The 20,517-nt window shown below is 42.9% G+C and overlaps 1 protein-coding gene across 1 annotated transcript in view; it reads right to left on the bottom strand.

Annotated features, from left to right (window-relative positions):
• FIBCD1 (fibrinogen C domain containing 1) overlaps nt 1-20,517 on the bottom strand; it is a 229,332-nt gene that overhangs the window by 110,082 nt on the left and 98,733 nt on the right. Inside the window, exon 3 of the mRNA XM_073600470.1 lies at nt 19,371-19,507. Within this exon, the coding sequence (XP_073456571.1) occupies nt 19,371-19,507 (137 nt within the window). The remainder of the gene's footprint in view (nt 1-19,370; nt 19,508-20,517) is intronic.

Genomic DNA, 20,517 nt, shown 5'->3' with positions numbered 1-20,517 from the left:
AATGCAGACGCTCGCTCCAATGCAGACAGTCACTGCCAGTCCTCTTCCAATGCAAACACTCGCTCCAACACAGAAATCACTGCCAGTCCTCCACCAATGCACACATGCTGCCAGTCCTCTTCCAGTGAAGACACCTGCTCATAGATCTCCTTAAAGCTCCTCAAAAGATGCTGACTGTGCAGTTACTAAACTGCAGCTGCACTGATTTCTGTATCTCTGTCCAATCAGACTGCAACATGTTGGTAATAGACAGGCCAAGAAAAATTTAGAGTCGGAAAACCAATGTTTTATCTCTCCATCACCAATTTTAAAAATGTCTGTAGTTTTAGAAATAAATAATTTAACAATTTGGGGCATGTTATGTATATCCTGCATATCATTTTTATACATATGGCTTCTTTACCCCTGACACCTATAGGTAAATTCCTACCTGTAAATCCAGCCCTGGCAGTGGACCACTTAAAAATAAAAACATATTATACTTACCTGCTCTGTGCAGTGTTAACTTCTCTGGTTCCCTGCCGGCGCTCCTGGCCCCTCCCTCCTGCCTAGTGCCCCCCAGAATAAGCAGCTTGCGAACAGGGCACCCGAGCAGGCTCACTCCAGAGCCAAGGATCCACGTGTCCATTAACACACACAGCCGCGGCTCAGCTCTGCCCCCTCTGTGTCCTCATTGGCTCACTGGCTGATTGACAGCAGCGGGAGCCAATGGCTCTCGCTGCTGTCTTAGCTAATGAAAAGGGAGAGTCTCTGGAGAGCCAAGACTCTTGTGCACATCACTAGAGGAGGATTGGGCTCAGGTAAGTATTGGGGGGGGCTGCTACACAGAGAAGGCTTTTAACATACATAATAAAACAAAAAAATGTGCGCTCATAATCAGTGTGCAAATCGGATCGTATTAAGAAGATCCAAATCAATACAAATAAAACTAAAATAAAATTCTTGGAACGTACATCGATTAAAGTGCCATGAATAAATAATCTAAAGTGAAATGTGTACTAGTGTGCATAAAAAACACATATATATGAACAACTTAAAAAATCCAGCACTGAATAAGTTGTCACATTAACCAATCCTTAAATACAGTAAAGCTTTTCAGCAGTGAAAGAAGTGGAGGTAGTCCATAAAGTGGATGACAGAAGGAAAAGTTCCATAAGTGTGTGTCCAATTCATAAAAGCAGGGGAAGACATCCATGATCCATCAGGTCGAAACCCACACAGATAGATGGAGAAGGGGGGAGTGTATAGATGAAACTCTCACAAAATCCAAAGTTATTGAAAGATGGACCCTTACCCTAAATGGTGGACCTCCCTGTTGGCAAGATCTTACGTGCAAGCAGATTTAGCCCTCTGCGGAGACTGTGGGTTGATGGTATCCAAATCAGCTTTCAATAACTTTGGATTTTGTGAGAGTTTCATCTATACACTCCCCCCTTCTCCATCTATCTGTGTGGGTTTCGACCTGATGGATCGTGGATGTCTTCCCCTGCTTTTATGAATTGGACACACACTTATGGAACTTTTCCATCTGTCATCCACTTTATGGACTACCTCCACTTCTTTCACTGCTGAAAAGCTTTACTGTATTTAAGGATTGGTTAATGTGACTTATTCAGTGCTGGATTTTTTAAGTTGTTCATATATATGTGTTTTTTACGCACACTAGTACACATTTCACTTTAGATTATTTATTCATGGCACTTTAATCGATGTACGTTCCAAGAATTTTATTTTAGTTTTATTTGTATTGATTTGGATCTTCTTAATACGATCCGATTTGCACACTGATTATGAGCGCACGTTTTTTTTGTTTTATTTTGTTTACCTTACACAGATATTGGTGTTTTATTCGTGCAGCTATAGTCTTGGATTTATACTTAATTCTTTAGCGTGGTTTTTTACTTTTTGTTTATTTTTAACATACATAGAATGCGCAAAGGTAAAAAACCTTCTGCCTTTACAACCACTTTAAGAAGCAGTAGGTCTTTACAGAATGCATAACTGTAATAAATGGTATTTTACATCTTCCAGGAGGTTCAACTTTAGCTTATACTAAGGACTCTGGTGATAGAATTACATGTGTGATTTGAGTCTTAAACTCTATTATTTAGCTCTTTGAGGAATCCAAGGTCTGAAGTTTGGGGCTTTGGCTAGAGATAGGGAAATAACACTGATTGTCTCCCATGAGAAAAAGGCAGCCAATGGGGTGTTTAATCCACCAAATATCAGTTTTTAGTGTATTTACCCAAAACATGGCTAAATTCCATGGTATTGACACAGCCCCAAATGATTCAAAAGTGATATGGTCCAGAAATGTTTAGACAGAATAATAGTGAATAAAGCACTTGGACCAGATGGCATCCACTCACAGATCCTAAAAGAATTGAGCTCAGTCAGAGGCATAACTAGAATCTTCCCAACCAGGGGCGTTGCTAGGTCTACAAAAGATCTCGGGCTAGAGCCCATAGCAGCGAAGTAAAGAAAGTCATACACTTCGGCGGGCATACACATGTATATGATATAAATGTGTGTGTATATATATATATATATATATATATATATCTCAAATATCGTTACATAGCATGGATCCCCAGTTACATCAGGGTCCCCAGAGAGCCTCCCCTAACATCAGGATCCTCAGCCTCCCTACTTACATCAGGGTCCCCAGAGAGCCCCCGTACATCAGGGTCCTCAGAGAGCTCCCCCTTACATCAGGGTTCCCAGAGAGCCTGCATCAGGGTCCCCAGAGAGCCTCCTCTTACATCAGGGTCCCCAGAGGGCCCCTTTGAGGGTCCCTAATGGCCCCGCTTAAGAGGCCCCCCTTGCTTTAGGGTCCCCAGAGAGCCCCCCTTGCATCAGGGTCCCCAGAGGGCCCCCCTTACTTCAGGGTCCCCAGAGAGCCCTCCCTTACATCAGGGTCCCCAGACAGTCACCCCCCCCTTCCAGAGGTTCCCCTGTACCTGGCTGGTCTCCGCTGTGCACCTTGGACCCCCAGCACATCTCTGTACCCACCTGGGGGGAGGTAGGAGGCGGCGATCAGCAGCTCTATGGTGTCAACGGGCAGCGGGATCTCCCTGGGGCTAGTAGTTCTCTCTCTGACTGTATCCACTGGAGAAGGGGAGGGGCCTCTGACCCGGACATGTATCATCAAGAGTGTAGAAGCAGAGCGACTCAATGAAGAGTGAAGCCGATACATGCCCGAGTCAGAGGCCCCTCCCCTCTTCACTGTATACATTCGGAGAGAGAACTACAAACCCCAGGGAGATCCTGGGCACCATAGAGCTGCCAATCGCTGCCTCCCCCCCTGCATGTTAAACGGACAGCCAGGGGTGCAGGGGGAGATGCCGGGTCTTGGGGCCCCCCCCACTGCAGCAGAACGACAGGGCCCAGTCGCAAGTGCGACTGCAGCGACCCCTAGAGTTCCGCCACTGAGCTCAGTCATTTAAAAGCCATTGTTTCTCATTTTTAGAGACTCTTTAATGACTGGGATAGTACCACTGGATTGGCATAGGGCCAAAGTGGTGCCTATATTTAACCACTTCAGCCCCGGAAGGTTTTACCCCCTTAATGACCGGGCCAATTTTTGCGATATGGAACTGCATCGCTTTAACTGACAAAATTGCTCGGTCATGTGACGTACCCAAACAAAATTGATGTGCTTTTTTTTCCCACGAATAGAGCTTTCTTTTGGTGGTATTTGATCACCTCTGTGGTTTTTATTGTTTGCGCTATAAACCAAGAAAGACCGACAATTTTGAAAAAAACACTATATTTTTTACTTTTTGCTATAATAAATATCCCCAATTTAAAAAAAAAAAAAAAAAAAAAACGAATTTCAGCATCAGTTTAGTCCAATATGCATTCTTCTACATAGTTTTGTAAAAAAAATCGCAATAAGCGTATATTGGTTGTTGCAAAAGTTATAGCTGCTACAAAATAGGCATTTTTATTATTATTTTTTTTTTACTAGTAATGGCGAAGATCAGCGATTGTTTAGCGGGTCTGTGACATTGTGGCGGACAGATCGGACACTTTTGACACTTTTTTGGGACCAGTGACATTACAGTGATTAGAGCTAAAAATAGCCGCTGATTACTGTAGAAATGTTACTGGCAGGGAAGGGGTTAACACTAGGGGGGCAATCAAGGGGTTAAGTGTTCCCTGAGGGAGGTGTTTCTAACTATGGGGGGAGTGGACTGACTGGGAGTACAGAGAGATCGCTGTTCCTGATCACTAGGAACAGACGATCTCTCTCTACTCCCCTGTCAGAACGGGGGATCTGCTTTGTTTACACTGGCAGATTCTCGTTCTGGCTCTCTGTGTAGCAATTGGGGGTGGCTGGTGGACAATGCGGCCCCCAGCCACACAAATCGGCTTTAGCGACGTGCCGCCTGTTATAGCTATTACACAAAGCGCCGTACTGGTACAGCGATTCACGCAATAGAGCTGCCCTGCCACAGTATATCTGCAGGGGCTGGTTGGCAAGTGGTTAAAAAGGGACCAAAGTCTTTACAAAGTAATTATAGACCTGTTAGTTTAAAGTGGTTGTAAACCCCCATCAATAAATTGTACCTATAGGTAAGCCTATAGTACGGCTTACCTATAGGTACTGTAAATATCTCCTAAACGTGCACCATTTAGGAGATATTTACTATAAATGCAGCCTATTACATCATCGGCGCATGCGCTCTGAAGGAATGGCCACCCGTCCGTGGACCCGGAAGGAAGATGGGTGAAGATTGATGCGTCCTCCAGCGGTGACAACGCATCGGTGGTGGGCTCCTTTGTTTGCAGGTAAGTTTCACATAATGTGCTTTCCTTTGCAAGGCGGTAAAAAAATAATGTGCTTTATTTATAAGTCAGAAAAAAAATAATTAACCCTGCGGTTTACTGCCTCTTTAAAGTATTTGTAAATGTGTTTTTTTTCTACAGCTCCCTCAAATATTTAACAGTAAGCTCCCCAGTGAATGTCTTTTTTAAAAATGTGCAGTATAATAGCTTACTTCAGAGCACTGTTCGGCGCTCAGCTGACTGCCCGCTGGTCTCCTCTCCCGATGTGATAGCTGCAGGGGGAGGTGCTGGGAAACCCCCGCTGACATCTGCCGAGACAAGGAGAGGAGAGGAGGAGACCGGCGGGCAGTCACATGAGTGCCTAACGGTGCTCTGAAGTAAGCTATTATACAGCACATTTTTAAAAAAGACATTCACTGGGGAGCTTACTGTTATATCAGAGGCAGAGAAGACAAATACTTTTTTTTTTAGAGCAAGAAAGGATCGGGGCGCTGTTAGGCAGAGAGGGGAGGGGGGAGAGGACACAGGAGACAGAGAGCAGTTTGCGGATGACTGAGGCACGTACTAATGACTCCGGTGTCAGTGCTCAGCAGCCATGATATATCGGAGTCAGTGCAGAGAGGGGAGGGTAGAAACTGGCAGGATCAGCCAGGTATTTCAGGTGTTACAGGGGGATTAATGACACAGCACAACACTGTGCTGTATAACATGCTTTATAGGAACGGGATCTGTTTGGGGTTTTTTTTGGGTTAACACACAAATAATGTAGTTGAGAATATACTGGAGAGTTTATTAAAAGACCGCGTAGATGAGTTCTTGCTGGAAAAAAATATATTTTAATTAACAGACAGCATGGATTCATGAAAGACGGAAGTTGTCAGACAAATCTGATTTCTTTTTATGAAGAGGTAAGTAAAACCTTGGACAGAGGGGTGCTTATAGATGTGGTGTACTTGGATTTTGCAAAAGCGTTTGACACAGTTCCCCACACACGGCTCATGTGTAAGGTAAAGTCTACAGGTCTGGAAAGATCAGTTTGTAAATGGATCAAAAACTGGCTAAAAGACACAATTCAGAGAGTAGTGATTAATGATTCATACTCGGAATAGTCTAAGGTTATCAGTGGTGTACCCCAAGGTTCAGTGTTGGGACCCTTACTTTTTAATATCTTTATAAATGATAAAGGGTCTGGGATTAAAAGTACCATTTCAGTGTTTGCAGGTGACACCAAGTTATGCAGTGTCATAACATCCTTACAGGATGTCTCTAACTTAGAAGCCGACCTCAATACACTGTTTAATTGGGCAACTGTGTGGCAAATGAGGTTTAATGTTGATAAATGTAAAGTTATGCACTTGGGGGCTAAGAATATGCATGCATCATACATACTAGGGGGAGTACAACTGGGAGGATCAGTGGTGGAGAAGGATCTGGGGGTTTTGGTAGATCATAAGCTTAAAGTGGTTGTTAAGCCACTCTAACTTGTATACACCATCAGCACTGCCTCCTGTTGCAGTGCCCCACTCTGTGTGTGATTTATAAAAATAAATGCTGCAAATACCTAATTTCACTGCTGAGATTGCGATCACATGACTGGCCAGCTTTCTCCATTTCCTCCTCTGAGAGATGCAGTGGGCAGAGCTGAGATTCCTTGCTGATGTCAGTCTGGAGGGGAGGAGGCTCTTAAATTAGGTATTTGCAGCATTTATTTATAAATCATTCGCAGGGGGGGGCACTGCAATAGGAGGCAGTGCTGATGGTGTATACAGGTTAGTGTTTTGAGAGCAGCAAGGAGGGGGGGGGGTTGCTCACACACAGAGAGGGGAGGGGGGAGGAGGACACAAGAGCAGAGAGGAGAGCAGATAACAGGCTGCTGATGACGGAGGCACAAAAACTGACCACGGTGTCTGGTCTCAGCAGCCAGGATACACCGTGGTCAGTTTACAGAGGGGTGGGGAGAAACTGGCAGGATCAGCCAGGTTTTTTTTAGGTGTTACAGGGGGCCAAATGACACAGGACACGCACTGTGTCATATAACATGTTTTAAAGGAGCAGGATCCATTTTTTTCTGGGTTAACAAACGCTTTAACCACTTCCCACCCGGCCACTGCACATATACGGCCGGGTGGGCGCTCTCTCCTTCTGAGTGGACGTTCAGGAATGTCCCTCAGGAGTGGGATCGCGTGCGCGCGTGCCCGCGCAGCGGCGCAATCCCGATGCGCTCGTGTCACCCGGACACGGCGCATCTCCGATCGGCAGGAGGGCTCTGCGATTGGCCCTTCTGATCACGACGGCCGTGTCGAATTACAGCCGTCATGTGATGTAAACACAGAGCCGGTTGCTAGGCAATCTGCTCTGCTCTCCTCACACGGAAGTTGTCAGTGAGGAGAGGAGAGCGGATCGCTGCAGCCGGCTGGTGATCAGTGAGTATGAGCTGTTTTTTACAGCTTTTTACTCACTGATCATCAGTCTAGTGACCCCACACAATGTAAAAACACAAAACAAACATTAAGTAAACACACAATGTCCCCAAAACATGTCCCCAAAACACATGTCCCCACATAGTAAAAACACATGTCCCCCACATAAGTCCCAGTAAAATAACATGTCCCAATGATTATCTGCACACATATGTCACCTGCGCACATCTGTACATGATCATTTGCGCACGTGTCCGTGATCACACGAACCAATTATTGTACACTTAACGGGATTTTTTTTACCAAAAACATGTAGCAGAATATGTTTTGGCTTAAATTTATGACAAAATTTTATTTTATTGGATTTGTTTTAAAATAGAAAGAAGAAAATATTGTTTTTTTTTTCCAAATTTCCGCTCTTTTTTCGCTTCTATCGCAAAAAATAAAAAACAGAGTCGTGAATAAATGCCACCAAAAGAAAGCTCTATTTGTGTGAACAAAATGATAAAAATTTAATTTGGGTACAGCGTAGCATGACCGCGCAATTGTCATTGAAAGTGTGAGAGCGCTGAAAGCTGAAAATTGGGCTGGGAAGGAGGGGGGCGAAAGTGCCCAGTATTGAGGTGGTTAATAATGGCATGCAATGCCAAGCTGCGGTTTCCAAAGCAAGCAAAATATTTTCTTGTATTGAGAGGTATGGACTGCAGAGAGAGAGATATCATTTTGCCCCTGTACAGATCATTAGTAAGGCCTCATCTGGAATATGCAGTTCAGTTTTGGGCACCAGTTCTCAAAAAACATATCGGGAAACTGGAGAAAGTGCAGAGAAGAGCAACCAAACTGATAAGAGGCATGGAGGAGCTCAGCTATGAGGAAAGATTAGAAGAACTCAATTTATTCTCTCTCGAGAAGAGGAGATTAAGGGGATATGATCAACATGCACAAATACATAGGGGGTCCATATAGTGAACTTGGTGTTGTGTTATTCACTTTAAAGTCATCACAGAGAACAAGGGGGCACTCTTTATGTCTGGAGGAAAAGAGATTTCATCTCCAAATATGGAAAGGTTTCTTCACAGTAAGAGTTGTGAAAATGTGGAATAGACTCCCTCAAGAGCTGGTTCTGTCCAGCTCAGTAGATTGCTTTTAATAAAAACCTGGATTCTATCCTAAATGTACATAATATAACTGGGTACTAACATTTATAGGTAAAGTTGATCCAGGGAATATCAGATTGCCTCTCGGGGGATCAGGAAGGAATTTTTCCCCTGCTAGAGCAAATTGGATCATGCTTTGCTGTTTTTTTGCCTTGCTCTGGATCAACTGTGGGTATAGGATTGTGTGTATATACGATTGTATGACACCCCCCCCCTTCTTTTATTGGTTGAACTAGATGGACTTGTGTCTTTTTTCAACCAGACTAACTATGTAACTATGTAAAATAAAAATACACATATATACTGTGTGTATGTGTATATATATATATATATATATATATATATATATACCGGTATATATATAAATATAATAAATTCAAGATTAATCACTGCGCTAACATTAATAAAGCAGCTGGCATAAAAGGTATGGTAACAATAAATGCATACAGGATGAATGTATGCAGCGCTAACAACATAAAATTATAAAGTAAGAGTCCATAGTGTTAAAACAGAGTCCTTGTTCAGGGAAACAGCTGGAACCACCCACGGTGTAGACAGAGACACAATAAGGTGAGCATGAAATTATCCTCCAGAGCTCTGACATCACAACGCTGTAACGTGTAACGTGCTAACTGCGGCCATCTTTGTGGTTGGAAACAATTGATGTCCATGACAGATTGTAGCTTCTGACATGCCTGCTTGAAAATGTGAGTACCCTGGCTGTTTTTTTATTAAATAAATTCATCCTGGTTTTAAATACTACATCATGACGAGTTGCCTTTTTGTATTTCATACATGTACCTATGAATTTCCATTTGGTGAGACTAAAAGATACAGCTTTCTATGATCTATTTGAAGTGGTTCCATGGCGCTGTGGATATATCATGCTTGTCTGACCACCTGTAACTCAGTGGCCCATTTTCTTTGGTAAGAGGTCTGGTGGGTTGATGTTTGCTGGAGGATAATTTCCTTGTCAAAAGAAGTTTATTGAGTATACAATGTTATAAAGATACATAAAGATACATAAAGTAAGCTTACAAGGATCTATAAAGTAAGCTCATTGTTTTACAGTAGGGTTTATATAGGTAAATATCATGAAATTTCAAATATTAAACATTGGGTTCACGTAAACCTAAATTAAAGATATATATAATTTCCTTAGTTACTTTTGTAGGTATTTAAATGATTTATACCTACTATACATATTGTTTACAAGTAGAGTGTATATAGGTCAAATAAATTCTGATAATGAGCTTTAATCGTAAGGTGGAGAAAAGGAAAGAGAAAGAAGAAAAAGGGTTGAAAGGTAGAGGTATGGTCCACAAGGTTGTCCCGTTCGTCGGTTTATTATTCTTTTTAGTTCTCTTTGAAGCCTTAGAATGGGTGTCTCTGTAAGTCATTTCATCTGTTACCATGGCAACAGGACAGAGTCATTGAAATTTGACAGGAACTGTTGTTTTATCCAAGGATGCCAAAGTTTTTCAAATTTTGGAATTTGATTTTGATCGATGGCTACCATCTTAGCATGGGACATTGTATTATTCATTCTGTGAATTGTTTCTGCTAGTACCAATGTAGGAGATTTCCATGCCTTGGCCACTGTTTGTTTTGCAGCCGTTATTAGTTGGATCATAAGTTTGAATTGAGAGAGTGTTAACCATTCCGGTTTTAGATTAAGTAAAGTTAAATATGGATCTGGTTGTATTATTTTTTTAAATATTTTAGATGCAATCACGAAGACTTCCTTCCAGAAGGTTTGGATTACTGGGCACGTCCACCATATGTGTAAATATGTGCCTATTTCTGGGCATCCTCGAAAACAAAGAGTTGAGGTATTAGGTGAATATTTTGCCACTCTAGCGGGTACAAGGTACCAGCGAGTTAGGACTTTATAATTTGTCTCCAGTGCCAAGATGTTGGGTGAAGATGACTTAGATGTGAGCCATATATTAGACCAGTCCGTGTCTTCTAAAGTTCGTCCCAGGTCCTCCTCCCACCTCTGAACGTAAGAGGGTCTATTAAGATTTGGTACTCCATATAATTGATTATAAAGTGATGAAATTGTACCTTTAGCAAATGGATCTTTTGTACAGATTGATTCAAAAATGGATAATTGGGATAATGGTGTATCCCCCTTTAGGAATGGTGTATAGAAATTTTTGATTTGGAGATATCTAAATATCTCAGAGTTTGGTAGATCATATTTTTCTCTGCTGGAGGATAATTTCATGCTCACCTTATTGTGTCTCTGTCTACACCGTGGGTGGTTCCAGCTGTTTCCAGCTGTTTTACTCTGTTTTAACACTATGGACTCTTTACTTTATAATTTTATGTTTTTAGCACTGCGTACATTCATCCTTTATATATATATATATATATATATATATATATATATATATATATACCCTGTTTCCCCGAAAATAAGACCTAGCGTGATTGTCGGTGATGGCTGCAATATAAGCCCTACCCCCCAAATAAGCCCTAGTTAAAGTTCTTGTAGGTCTTATTTTCAGGGTAGGGCTTATTTTCGGGGAAACAGGGTAGGGCTTATTTGGGGGGTATGGCTTATATTGCAGCCATCACTGACAGTCACGCTAGGTCTTATTTTCGGGGAAACAGGGTATATATATATATATATATATATATATATATATATATATATATATATATATATATATATAACCATAAAGCAACATAAAAAGCTTTGTACCAAACAAACTATGAAAACACACGATATTTGTAGTCCTTTACTAAAATATTATGTACCACATAAAGCTTTTGGATAGAAAAAAATATTTAGGATTAATTTTATTTTTTTAATCTCAGGTAAAGCTGCAATTTGCCCCATGGGCTTTGACGGGGTGTCGATCCCAAATATTGTTTATATTCTAGACTGCAAATTCTGTGATGATCTCAAATGTATTCTGCAAGATGACATTTCAGAATGTATTATATTTTCACCATAACAACGCTAAATGTCAGTCACAAGAAAAATACAGGCTGCGTCGGTTAGAGATATACTGCCTACAGAGGTGTGTCAGGAATATTAGAAGCTGTTTTGCAAAAGTATGAAGCAGAGAGTTTTTCATAAAATATATATCAATCTAGAAAGGCAGCAAATAGAAGTACAAAAAAACCCCACACAGTGTGTGATATTGCAGAATAGTCAGATACAATAGAAGTTATAATATTGATTTACAGAGTTATAGTCCAATGGATGCTACTAGATAAATTATTATACAGTTGGAGGGGTTGAAGAGGACCTGTCTGCTTCTAATTTTCCAATGTAAAATCAGAAGTAATGGAAAGCTAAGCATTGTTTTTTTTCCCCCCAGTTGTGACTGTTGTGTTATTTCAAATCTGTATATACAGTGAAAAAAAAAAGTATGGCATTAACTGGTTTTCTGCAGTAATTTGCAATAAAACGTGATCTGATCCTCATCTATGTCACATCAATAGTCAAACACAATGTGCTTAAAGTGGCGTTCCACCCAAAAATGAAACTTCCGCTTTAAGTGCAGGTGACTCCTGACATGCCACATTTGGCATGTCATTTTTTTTAGGGGGGGGGAGCGGAGGCATCCAGCTCTCACTTCCTTCCGGGGCTCCGCAGCACTGGAAGGAAGATCACCTCTCCCTCCTTGCAATCTTCAGGGACACGTGGCAGGTCCCAGAAGATTGCCCGGCCACTCACAGCTCGCAGCGCGGCTTGCGCATGTGCAGTGCGTGCCCACAGTAAGAATGCCAGAGCTTGGGAGAGAATCGGGGCTTCGTACGCCCGCATCGCTGGACTGTGGGACAAGTGAATGTCCGATTATTAAAAGTTAACAGCTACACTTTTTGTAGCTGCTGTCTTTTAATTTTTTTTCGGCGGAACTCCGCTTTAAGCTGATAACACACAAACAATTCTAATTTCTCATGTCTTTATTGAGCACACCCATTAAACATTCTTAGTGCTGGAGGCAAAAGTAAGTGAACTTTCGGAGTTAATAACTGGTTGGACCTCCTTTGGCAGTGACTTCAAGCAAGCGCTTTCGGTAGCTCTGGATCTGACCTGCACAATGTTCAGGAATTTTTGACCATTCCTCTTTACATAGCTGCTTTAGCTCAGATACTTTTGTAGGGTGTCTGGTGTGAACGGCTCTCTTGAGGTCATCACACAGCATCTCTATGAGGTTAAGGCCTGGGCCACTCTATAAGGCGCATTTCCTTTTTCGGAAGTCAGTCTGTGATGGATTTACTATGATGCTTAGGGTCATTGTCCTGCCACACCACCCAACTTCTGCTAAGCTTCACCTGGCAGACAGCCACCCTGACATTATCCTGTAGGATATTTTGGTAAACTTGGGAATTTATTTTCCCCTCATTGGTGGCAAGTAGCCCAGGCCCTAAGGCAGTGAAGCAAATCATGATCCCATACTTTACCGTTGGAATGATGATTTGATGGTAAGCTGTGCCCTTTTTTTGCCATACATAGTGCTGGGTATTCTTACCAAGCTGGCGATGTAGCGATGGTGGACTATAACCGTAATACAGTATGTTTCCTCGTCATTCCCTACCTGTAGTTGTGGCTCTTTAATGCTGGGTGCCTGTGACTGTTGTCATATTGGTGAGCCCAACCCAATGGATTGTGGGATTAGTAGTCTTTCTGACCAGCGATTCCATCACCTAACCATACACCAGGACTACACATCCCAGGGATCCTTGATACCAGTCGAGGAGACTGCTGGAAAAGCCTATAAAGGATCTGGGCTGTTATCCAGAACTCGGTTGATCTATTGCCCTTCCATTTTGTAAATTAATACTACTTTGCTTACTCCAGTAAAAGCTGAGATAATATAAATATATTGACTTGTGTGACGTGTCATTTAACCACTTCCCGCCCGGCCTATAGCAGATTGACAGCTGGGAAGTGGTTCTGTTACCTGACTGGGCGTCATGTGACGTCCAGCGTGATAACATGCATGCCCGCGGCAGCACGCCGCATCGCCGATCATGGTAAGAAGCATCTGACATAGGCTTTTTACCACGTGATCAGCTGTGACCAATCACAGCTGATCATCGCGTGAACCAGGAAGTGCCGTAAACAGCATTCCTCAGTTCGTGCTGACAGGGAGAACCGATCGGCGGCTCTCCCTGTCAGAGGTGGGGTCTGTGCTGATAATCAGCATATTGATTATCAGCATAGCCCCATCAGATGTGCCAAAAAGGTGCCCATCAGCTGCCAGTCAGTTCCCCATCCGAAACTGCTGTAGGTGTCCATCACAGTGCCAATCAGTGCCCATATCAGTGCCAATCAGTGCCCTACAGTAACACCTGCCAGAACCTCATCAGTACCTCATCATCAGTGCCGCCCGTCAGTGCCACCTATCAGTGCCCATCAGTGCTGCATATTAGAATTATATGAGTGCCCATCAGTGCCAACTCATCAGTGCCGCCTCATCAGTGCCCGTTGGTGAAGAAGAAAACATTTTATAAATGAAACAAAGAAAAACTTTTTTTTCAAAAATTTCTTTTTTTTTTTAGTTTGTTTAGGAAAAAAATAAAAACCCTAGTGGTGATCAAATACCACCAAAAGAAAGCTCTATTTGTGGGAAGAAAATTATAAAAAATTTTGTTTGGGTACAGTGTTGCATGACCGCGCAGTTGTCATTTAAAGTGCAACAGCACTGAAAGCTGAAAATTGTCCTGGGCAGGAAGGGGTGAAAGTACCTGGTACTGAAGTGGTTAAAGGTGCTTGTGAAAGATGTCTGAACCCAGAGTGTCAGGTGGGTAGGAAGGTTCACAGGGTCATGGCGATGCAGATGAGGAGGTAAATCCAAGCAGGCCTCAAAGGGACCATGATATATATATATATATATATATATATATATATATATATATATATTTACAGTGCAGTCAGTGTACAGTATATAATAGTGTGGTCAAGGGGGACCCCATGACAGAATTAAGAAAAAAAAACAGCATGGGTCCCCCCCCAGTCCATACCAGGCCCTTTGGGTCTGGTATAGATTTAAGGGGAACTCCACGCCAAAAAAAAAACAGTGGTGTCCCTCCCAAAATCCATACCAGGCCCTTTGGGTCTGGCATAGATTTTAAGGGGAACTCCAAGCCAAAATTTTTTTTTTAAATGGCGTGGGGTCCCCCCCAAAAGCCATACCAGACCCTTATCCGAGCAAGCAGCCTGGCAGACCAGGAAAGGGGGGGGATGAGCAAGCTCCCCCCCCGCTGAACCATACCAGGCCGCTTGCCCTCAACATGGGGAGGTTGCTTTGGTGTCCCCAGGCTTCCAAATTCCGATAAGCCCCCCACCTGCAGGGTGTACTACTCTTTGATGTGTTTTTTTTTTCCCTCTAAAAACACTGTATATAGCTGATTGCTACGGAGCGGGCCGGGAAGCCGGCCGACGCATCCTTAACAACCGATGAGTCATCAGCTGTCATGGGGATTTCCCGCTGACTGCTGAGTGTAAAAAAACAAAAAAAACAAAAACAAAAAAATTGTGAAAAAAAACCCAGCATTGGGTCCCCCCCCCGAATGCATACCAGGCCCTTATCCTAGCATGCAGGTCAGGAAAGGGAGGGGACGAGTGACCCCCCCTCCTGAACCATACCAGGCCACATGCCCTCAACATGGCAGTGATGTCACAAGGGGGCAGGGCCACCTAGTGAAATTACTGGGTGACCCTGCCCCTTACCTATTTAAAAACTGTCAGACAGAGTAGTGGGCAGTTGGTGGTTAGCCTTTGATAAATGCGGAGCTTTTTTTTTTTTTCCCCTGGTATGGCGGATGGCGTGATTGATGAAGGATCTACATCGGGGGACATTATTTTTGGATTTTTAATAAAGGAAATGTCAAAAACTGTGTGTGTTTTTTTTTTCCTAAGTGACATTTATATTGTGGTAGTAGTATAGTGATTTAATAATAATATGTGTGGTAGTAGTATAGTGGGTATGATAATTAATTAGTAAGTACTCGGATCCGGGTCACGGCACCAATGTAGTGATATAAATTGTATAGTAGTAGTAGTATATTAGTATCGTGGGTATGATAATTAATTAGTAAGTACTCTTCCGCAGCAACCCAATTCTTCCAGAGAGATGCACTTTATTGACTTCCAACACAGAACAAAGTCCAAAGTCCACAGATGACAAAAATATCCAGCAGAGTATATCATTCAGAGTCCCAAGTTCCTAGGTCTGTGTCTTCACAGTCATACACAGTCAAAACTATACCAAAAAACTAACTGCCAGCTTGAATGTCCTCTCTGAAATACTAGTCCACTAGGAGGGAGTTTCTGCTAGGTCAACCCAAAATACTCTTTGATCTTATTGTTACCCCCTCAAGTCTAATTACCATCAATAAATACTTCTTCTATGGTCCTTTAAACAATGTACCCTTTGAAATGTTCAATTAGGTTTCCAGACCATACCTCACCTCACACACCTAGGTAGACTTGCATAAGATCAACACATCAAAGAGTCTTCAGCTGTCCCCTTGATATGTTAAAATTCAGTTGACTTGGACAAATCAACCATTGTCAATTGAATTCTGGCCTGGTCAATATTGACTGTATGTGTACATACATATAATAATATAATGTCCCACATAAATCGGTGAACATATTACAACATATACAACACTTTGAATCTACCCCATACTCCTTCACATAGGGGTTCCAGGATCTGGGGGCTCCCTTGTTAAAGGGGGCTTCCAGATTCTGATAAGCCCCCTGCCTGCAGACCCCCACAACCACAGCCCAGCGTTGTGGGGAAGAGGCCCTTGTCCCCATCAACATGGGGACAAAGTGCTTTGCTCTGCCCCCCGCCCCAAAGCACCCCTTTCCCCATGTTGAGGGCATGCGGCCTGGTATGGTTCAAGAGAGGGGGGGCTGGCTTGCTCGCCCCCTCCCTTTCCTGACCTGCTGAGCTGCATGCTGTGTGTTTAAAGAGAAAAATAAAAACAAAATGTAAAATGCATGAAAAGTGCATGTAAAAATGTATCAAAAACACGAGTTTAAAAACGCAAAATGCTCCTGAAAAATGCAGCAACCGCATAGGCATGAACCTAAACGTACTTTTTTTTTTTCCTTAGGAGCCTGTAGAGCATTGCACCCGTGATCAGCAGATTGCGGGTGCAATGCTAGTCTCCTTAGACTGTCAGTGTACCTCCGATACTGGCAGACAGTTGGTGACTTTGTGGGTGTGGATACAGACGTGGGCATGATTTTGTGGGTGTGGTTAAAAGTAGGTATGGCCTGTAGGGTGTCCCTGGATTTCATTTTAAAAGTCTGCTAACCATACCTAATTAGTACCCTGAAATATGATATATAATACCTTTTGCATGAAATTCTTTCTAAAATAGCAGTGCATTCCTGGCAAGTGTGCCTAGCCACTCCTCTGCCTACAGCCTCATAGCTGTATATCTGCAGTGTGAAATCATCTAAGACACTGCTGCCTTAGTCTCATGAGATTTGGTGATGTGCCTCATAACTGAATATCTGCATTGTGAGATTAAGGCACTGGCCCTGACTGCTAGTCCAATGGAATTTGGAATGAGAATAGGTGCTGTCACTACTGTGTTGCTCACACCTCACAGGCTCTGATCAGTTGCAGGGAGACCACAGGTAATACTGAGGACTAGTCTTTTGCCCCTCTGCCTTCTTGTTTGTATGGGCACAGTACTTGGTTTCCCTTTTAGTGGCCATCATTTCTAGCAGTGTGAATTCAATAATTGTACTCAGTGGCGGCTGGTGGTATATTTGTTTTGGGGGGGCGGCAAACAATCCACCTGTCTCCCCCCCAGTCGGTTGGTCACTAGCCCCACACTCACCCCATCTAGGTCATGGGCAGCACTTCCTCCGGGCGGCGACTTCCCCTGCGTCTCCTTCCTCCTCGGTGGCCAAAAGGATCGCTTCTCCTCTCGGCCAATCGAGTGACGGGTCTCAGGACCCGTTTCCTGATTGGCCGAGAGGAGAATCAGGAAGACAATAGCGAATATTAATTTCGCTATTGTCACACAACTGGGTAGGCTCGGGGTGCAGTGCTCTGCCCCAAGCCCACTCCTTTTTGAAGCCTATTAGACCCTTGGGCTCTAATCATGTGCTTCTAAAAAAATAAAGAAAAAAAACCTGTCTGTAGATTAGGGGGCCGGACGAATGGATTAGGGGGGTGGCGGCCCTGCATTACGGGCCGCTACTGATTGTACTGATGGTATTTACATGCATATTTGCTGTCTGTTATTTTAACCTGAAAACCTCTCTCTAAGCTGGGTACACATTAACAGCCCTGGTTGGAGCCGCTGTACTAACTATGTGAGGTTAGTCCAGCTATCTTCCCCGCTGAGCTATTGTGTTCTGACAGGGGGACGCCAGAACACTCTGATCAGTGCTCTCTGCCATTGGCTGAGAGTGCTGATCGGGAGTCGATTGGCTGCTTGTTTTTCAGGATACACACCCGACATACACACGGGCCGAATGTCAGCCGTTTTTTATTGGACTGGCCGTTGTCTCCCGACATTTGGCCCGTGTATATGGGGCTCTAGTAGTGGCTCTGTTCTTATCTAGTTTTTTTGCTCAGCACAACCTTCCTGAATAACAGTTGGTTTCTACCTCTGTATCACCATATCCTTTTGTGAAAAGATTTATGACCAGGTATGCTATTAGGAAAAATGTATTAACTACCCTGAGGGGGGCAAGGATAAGGGTAGCATTACTAGTTTTCCATTCATATGAGAGGGAGCTTGTAATGCACTGTTCTTACACTGGGTATTGTTGCCACTGCTCTTTATTTAAAAGGTTGCTGCTGAGACAGAGAAAAGTTCCAGGAGAAAATCGTTTCTTTTCTCTGTACTGCTCTCTCTCTCTCGCTCTCTTCCTGTCATCTCCTCAAGGGAAGCTAGAACCATAAGAGGAGATATATATATATATATATATATATATATATATATATATATATATATATATATATATATATAGCTCTACGTCTACAGAATGCCCTCCTCTGAGTTATCTACAATGCTACCAATAGAACAAGCAAATCTTGAATGCTTCTCAGCGAAAAGAGTCAAAATCCTGGAAATAAAATGGTAATCTCCATATTTTTGATCTACAGGCAACAAGCAAAATACATCAATGGATTGCTAATGGAGCATTGAAACTTAAAGCGGGGTTCCACCCAAATTTTGAACAATATCTGTATGTATTCTCTTCCTTGCCTAGATGCTGACATGCTGTTTAAAAAAAATTTAAATCGCCGTAATTACCTTTTATTTTTCTATTCTTCTTTGCACTTCCTGGTTCTCCTCCCGTGGGAGTAGGCGTGTTTCTAGCCTCTCCCAGACTCCTGGGAGCTAGTCTCAGGCTTCCCAGGATGCTACTGAGCATGTGCGGGAACGAGCGGTGTATGCTGGGAGCACAGCATTCACCACATCCAGGAAATAAATGCTTGTGGGCTTCAAATGCCCACAATGAAGATGGAAACCGCCTGCAGTGAATAATATAAGTTATTCTTTCCGACGAAATCTGACACAGGCGGACATATTACACACAATATGTGAGTATGTAATGCCGAGAAGAAAAGTTTGTGAATTAACTAAAAAAAAAAAAAATGATAGATAGGTGGACCCCCGCTTTAAGTAAAAAGAAAAGAGATGCAGGTTTGTATCACATAAATCTTTGTAAAGTTCCCTCTCTCGCTGTGAGAGGTAGCGAGGACCCAACAGTGGACAGGATTAAGAATATCTGGTCTTCATAGTAACATGGTGCATGAGTCATGCTTCAAACGATGCAATCAGAAGATTATTGGCAACAAGTCAATTTTAAGCAGTGGGTGACCTGCACACTCCAGCTATGCCTGTGGGAAAATGTAGGAGTCTTGAAATGTGTCCACTCTAAGCATTATAAGGTTTACTTTTTAATTCTGACTAGAGCATCATTATTAAATTTACAGATACTGTATTTACATGAACATATTTTTCCAAACTCTAATTTCCAGTGACTCACCGTCCAGCCTCCACCATCAGTCGTCATGTCACAATAAACCTGAAATCCAGAGGGGTAGTGAACGGGGAACACAGAGTAGACCCCATCCTCTTGGTGTCCACTCATCAAGATGTCATAACAATCCCGCGGCTTGGAGCCTACAAGTAAGAGAGTAAACGTTAGACACGTTAGGCAGAAAGTGAATTCATCCACAGATAAGTCTGACTCACTGTCCCGGATAATTCTATTCCTGAGCAAATGTTTAAATTAACTCAGAAAATACTCCTATGAAAAGGTTGGCGGATGGCTTTGTTTATAAGATTTATAGTTCTGTCAAAATGGCAGTACTAGGAGAAGTCAGCGTTTCTGTATTACATGCACAGACAGCGCTGGGAGGGCTGAGAGCTAGACAGTGCTTTCGCAAATGACTGGTGAGCCTCAAAAATATCTGCTCTCTCATTTAGGAGACACTGTAATAATGCCAGCCATCCAAGGCAAATTCTTGGTGTTACCAGGATCTTTATGCCACCAATGCAAATGTAAACATGCATAGCCTATCCATTAGCAGGTTATTGAATCATGCGCTTGGAAGCTTGTTGTATGCAGAGAATACTTTACTTTCATGGAGGATTAGCAATGCAAGTCTTACAGCATTAGGAAACATGACACAGGAAACAGGAATACAAGTACATGCACTTAAAGAGGAAGTAAACCCTTGTGGGTTTTACTTCCTCTTTATTTCCCTGCAAAGGTAAAGCATAATAGGCTACTATGCATTGCATAGTAGCCCATTATGTGTCACTTACCTGAAACCGAAGCCCACGATGTCACTGTTGTCCCCACTAGCAGGGAGCGTCCATCTTCTCCCCTCTTCCTTGCCGGGGCCGCGAACTCTGGCTCTGTGACTGTCCGGAGTCAGGTGACATCACTCCTGTGCATGCACGTGGGAGCTGAAAGGTCACGGCATGACCCCTATTAGAATGATGTGCCCTTTCTAAAGTGCGCATGCGCCAATGACATCAGCATATGTGCCATAGTCATCGGCGCTCGGCCTTTACATAAATATCTCCCAAACCGTGGAGGTTTAGGAGATATTTTCAGCACCTACAGGTAAGCCTTAATATAGGCTTACCTGTAGGTAAAAGTGGTTGTACAGGGTGTACAACCA

The sequence above is a fragment of the Aquarana catesbeiana genome, linkage group LG09, assembly GCF_042186555.1.
Source record: "Aquarana catesbeiana isolate 2022-GZ linkage group LG09, ASM4218655v1, whole genome shotgun sequence".
Taxonomy (NCBI): domain Eukaryota; kingdom Metazoa; phylum Chordata; class Amphibia; order Anura; family Ranidae; genus Aquarana; species Aquarana catesbeiana.
The sequence above is the reverse complement of the archived record's forward strand: the minus strand, read 5'-3'. Positions and strand labels throughout refer to the sequence as shown.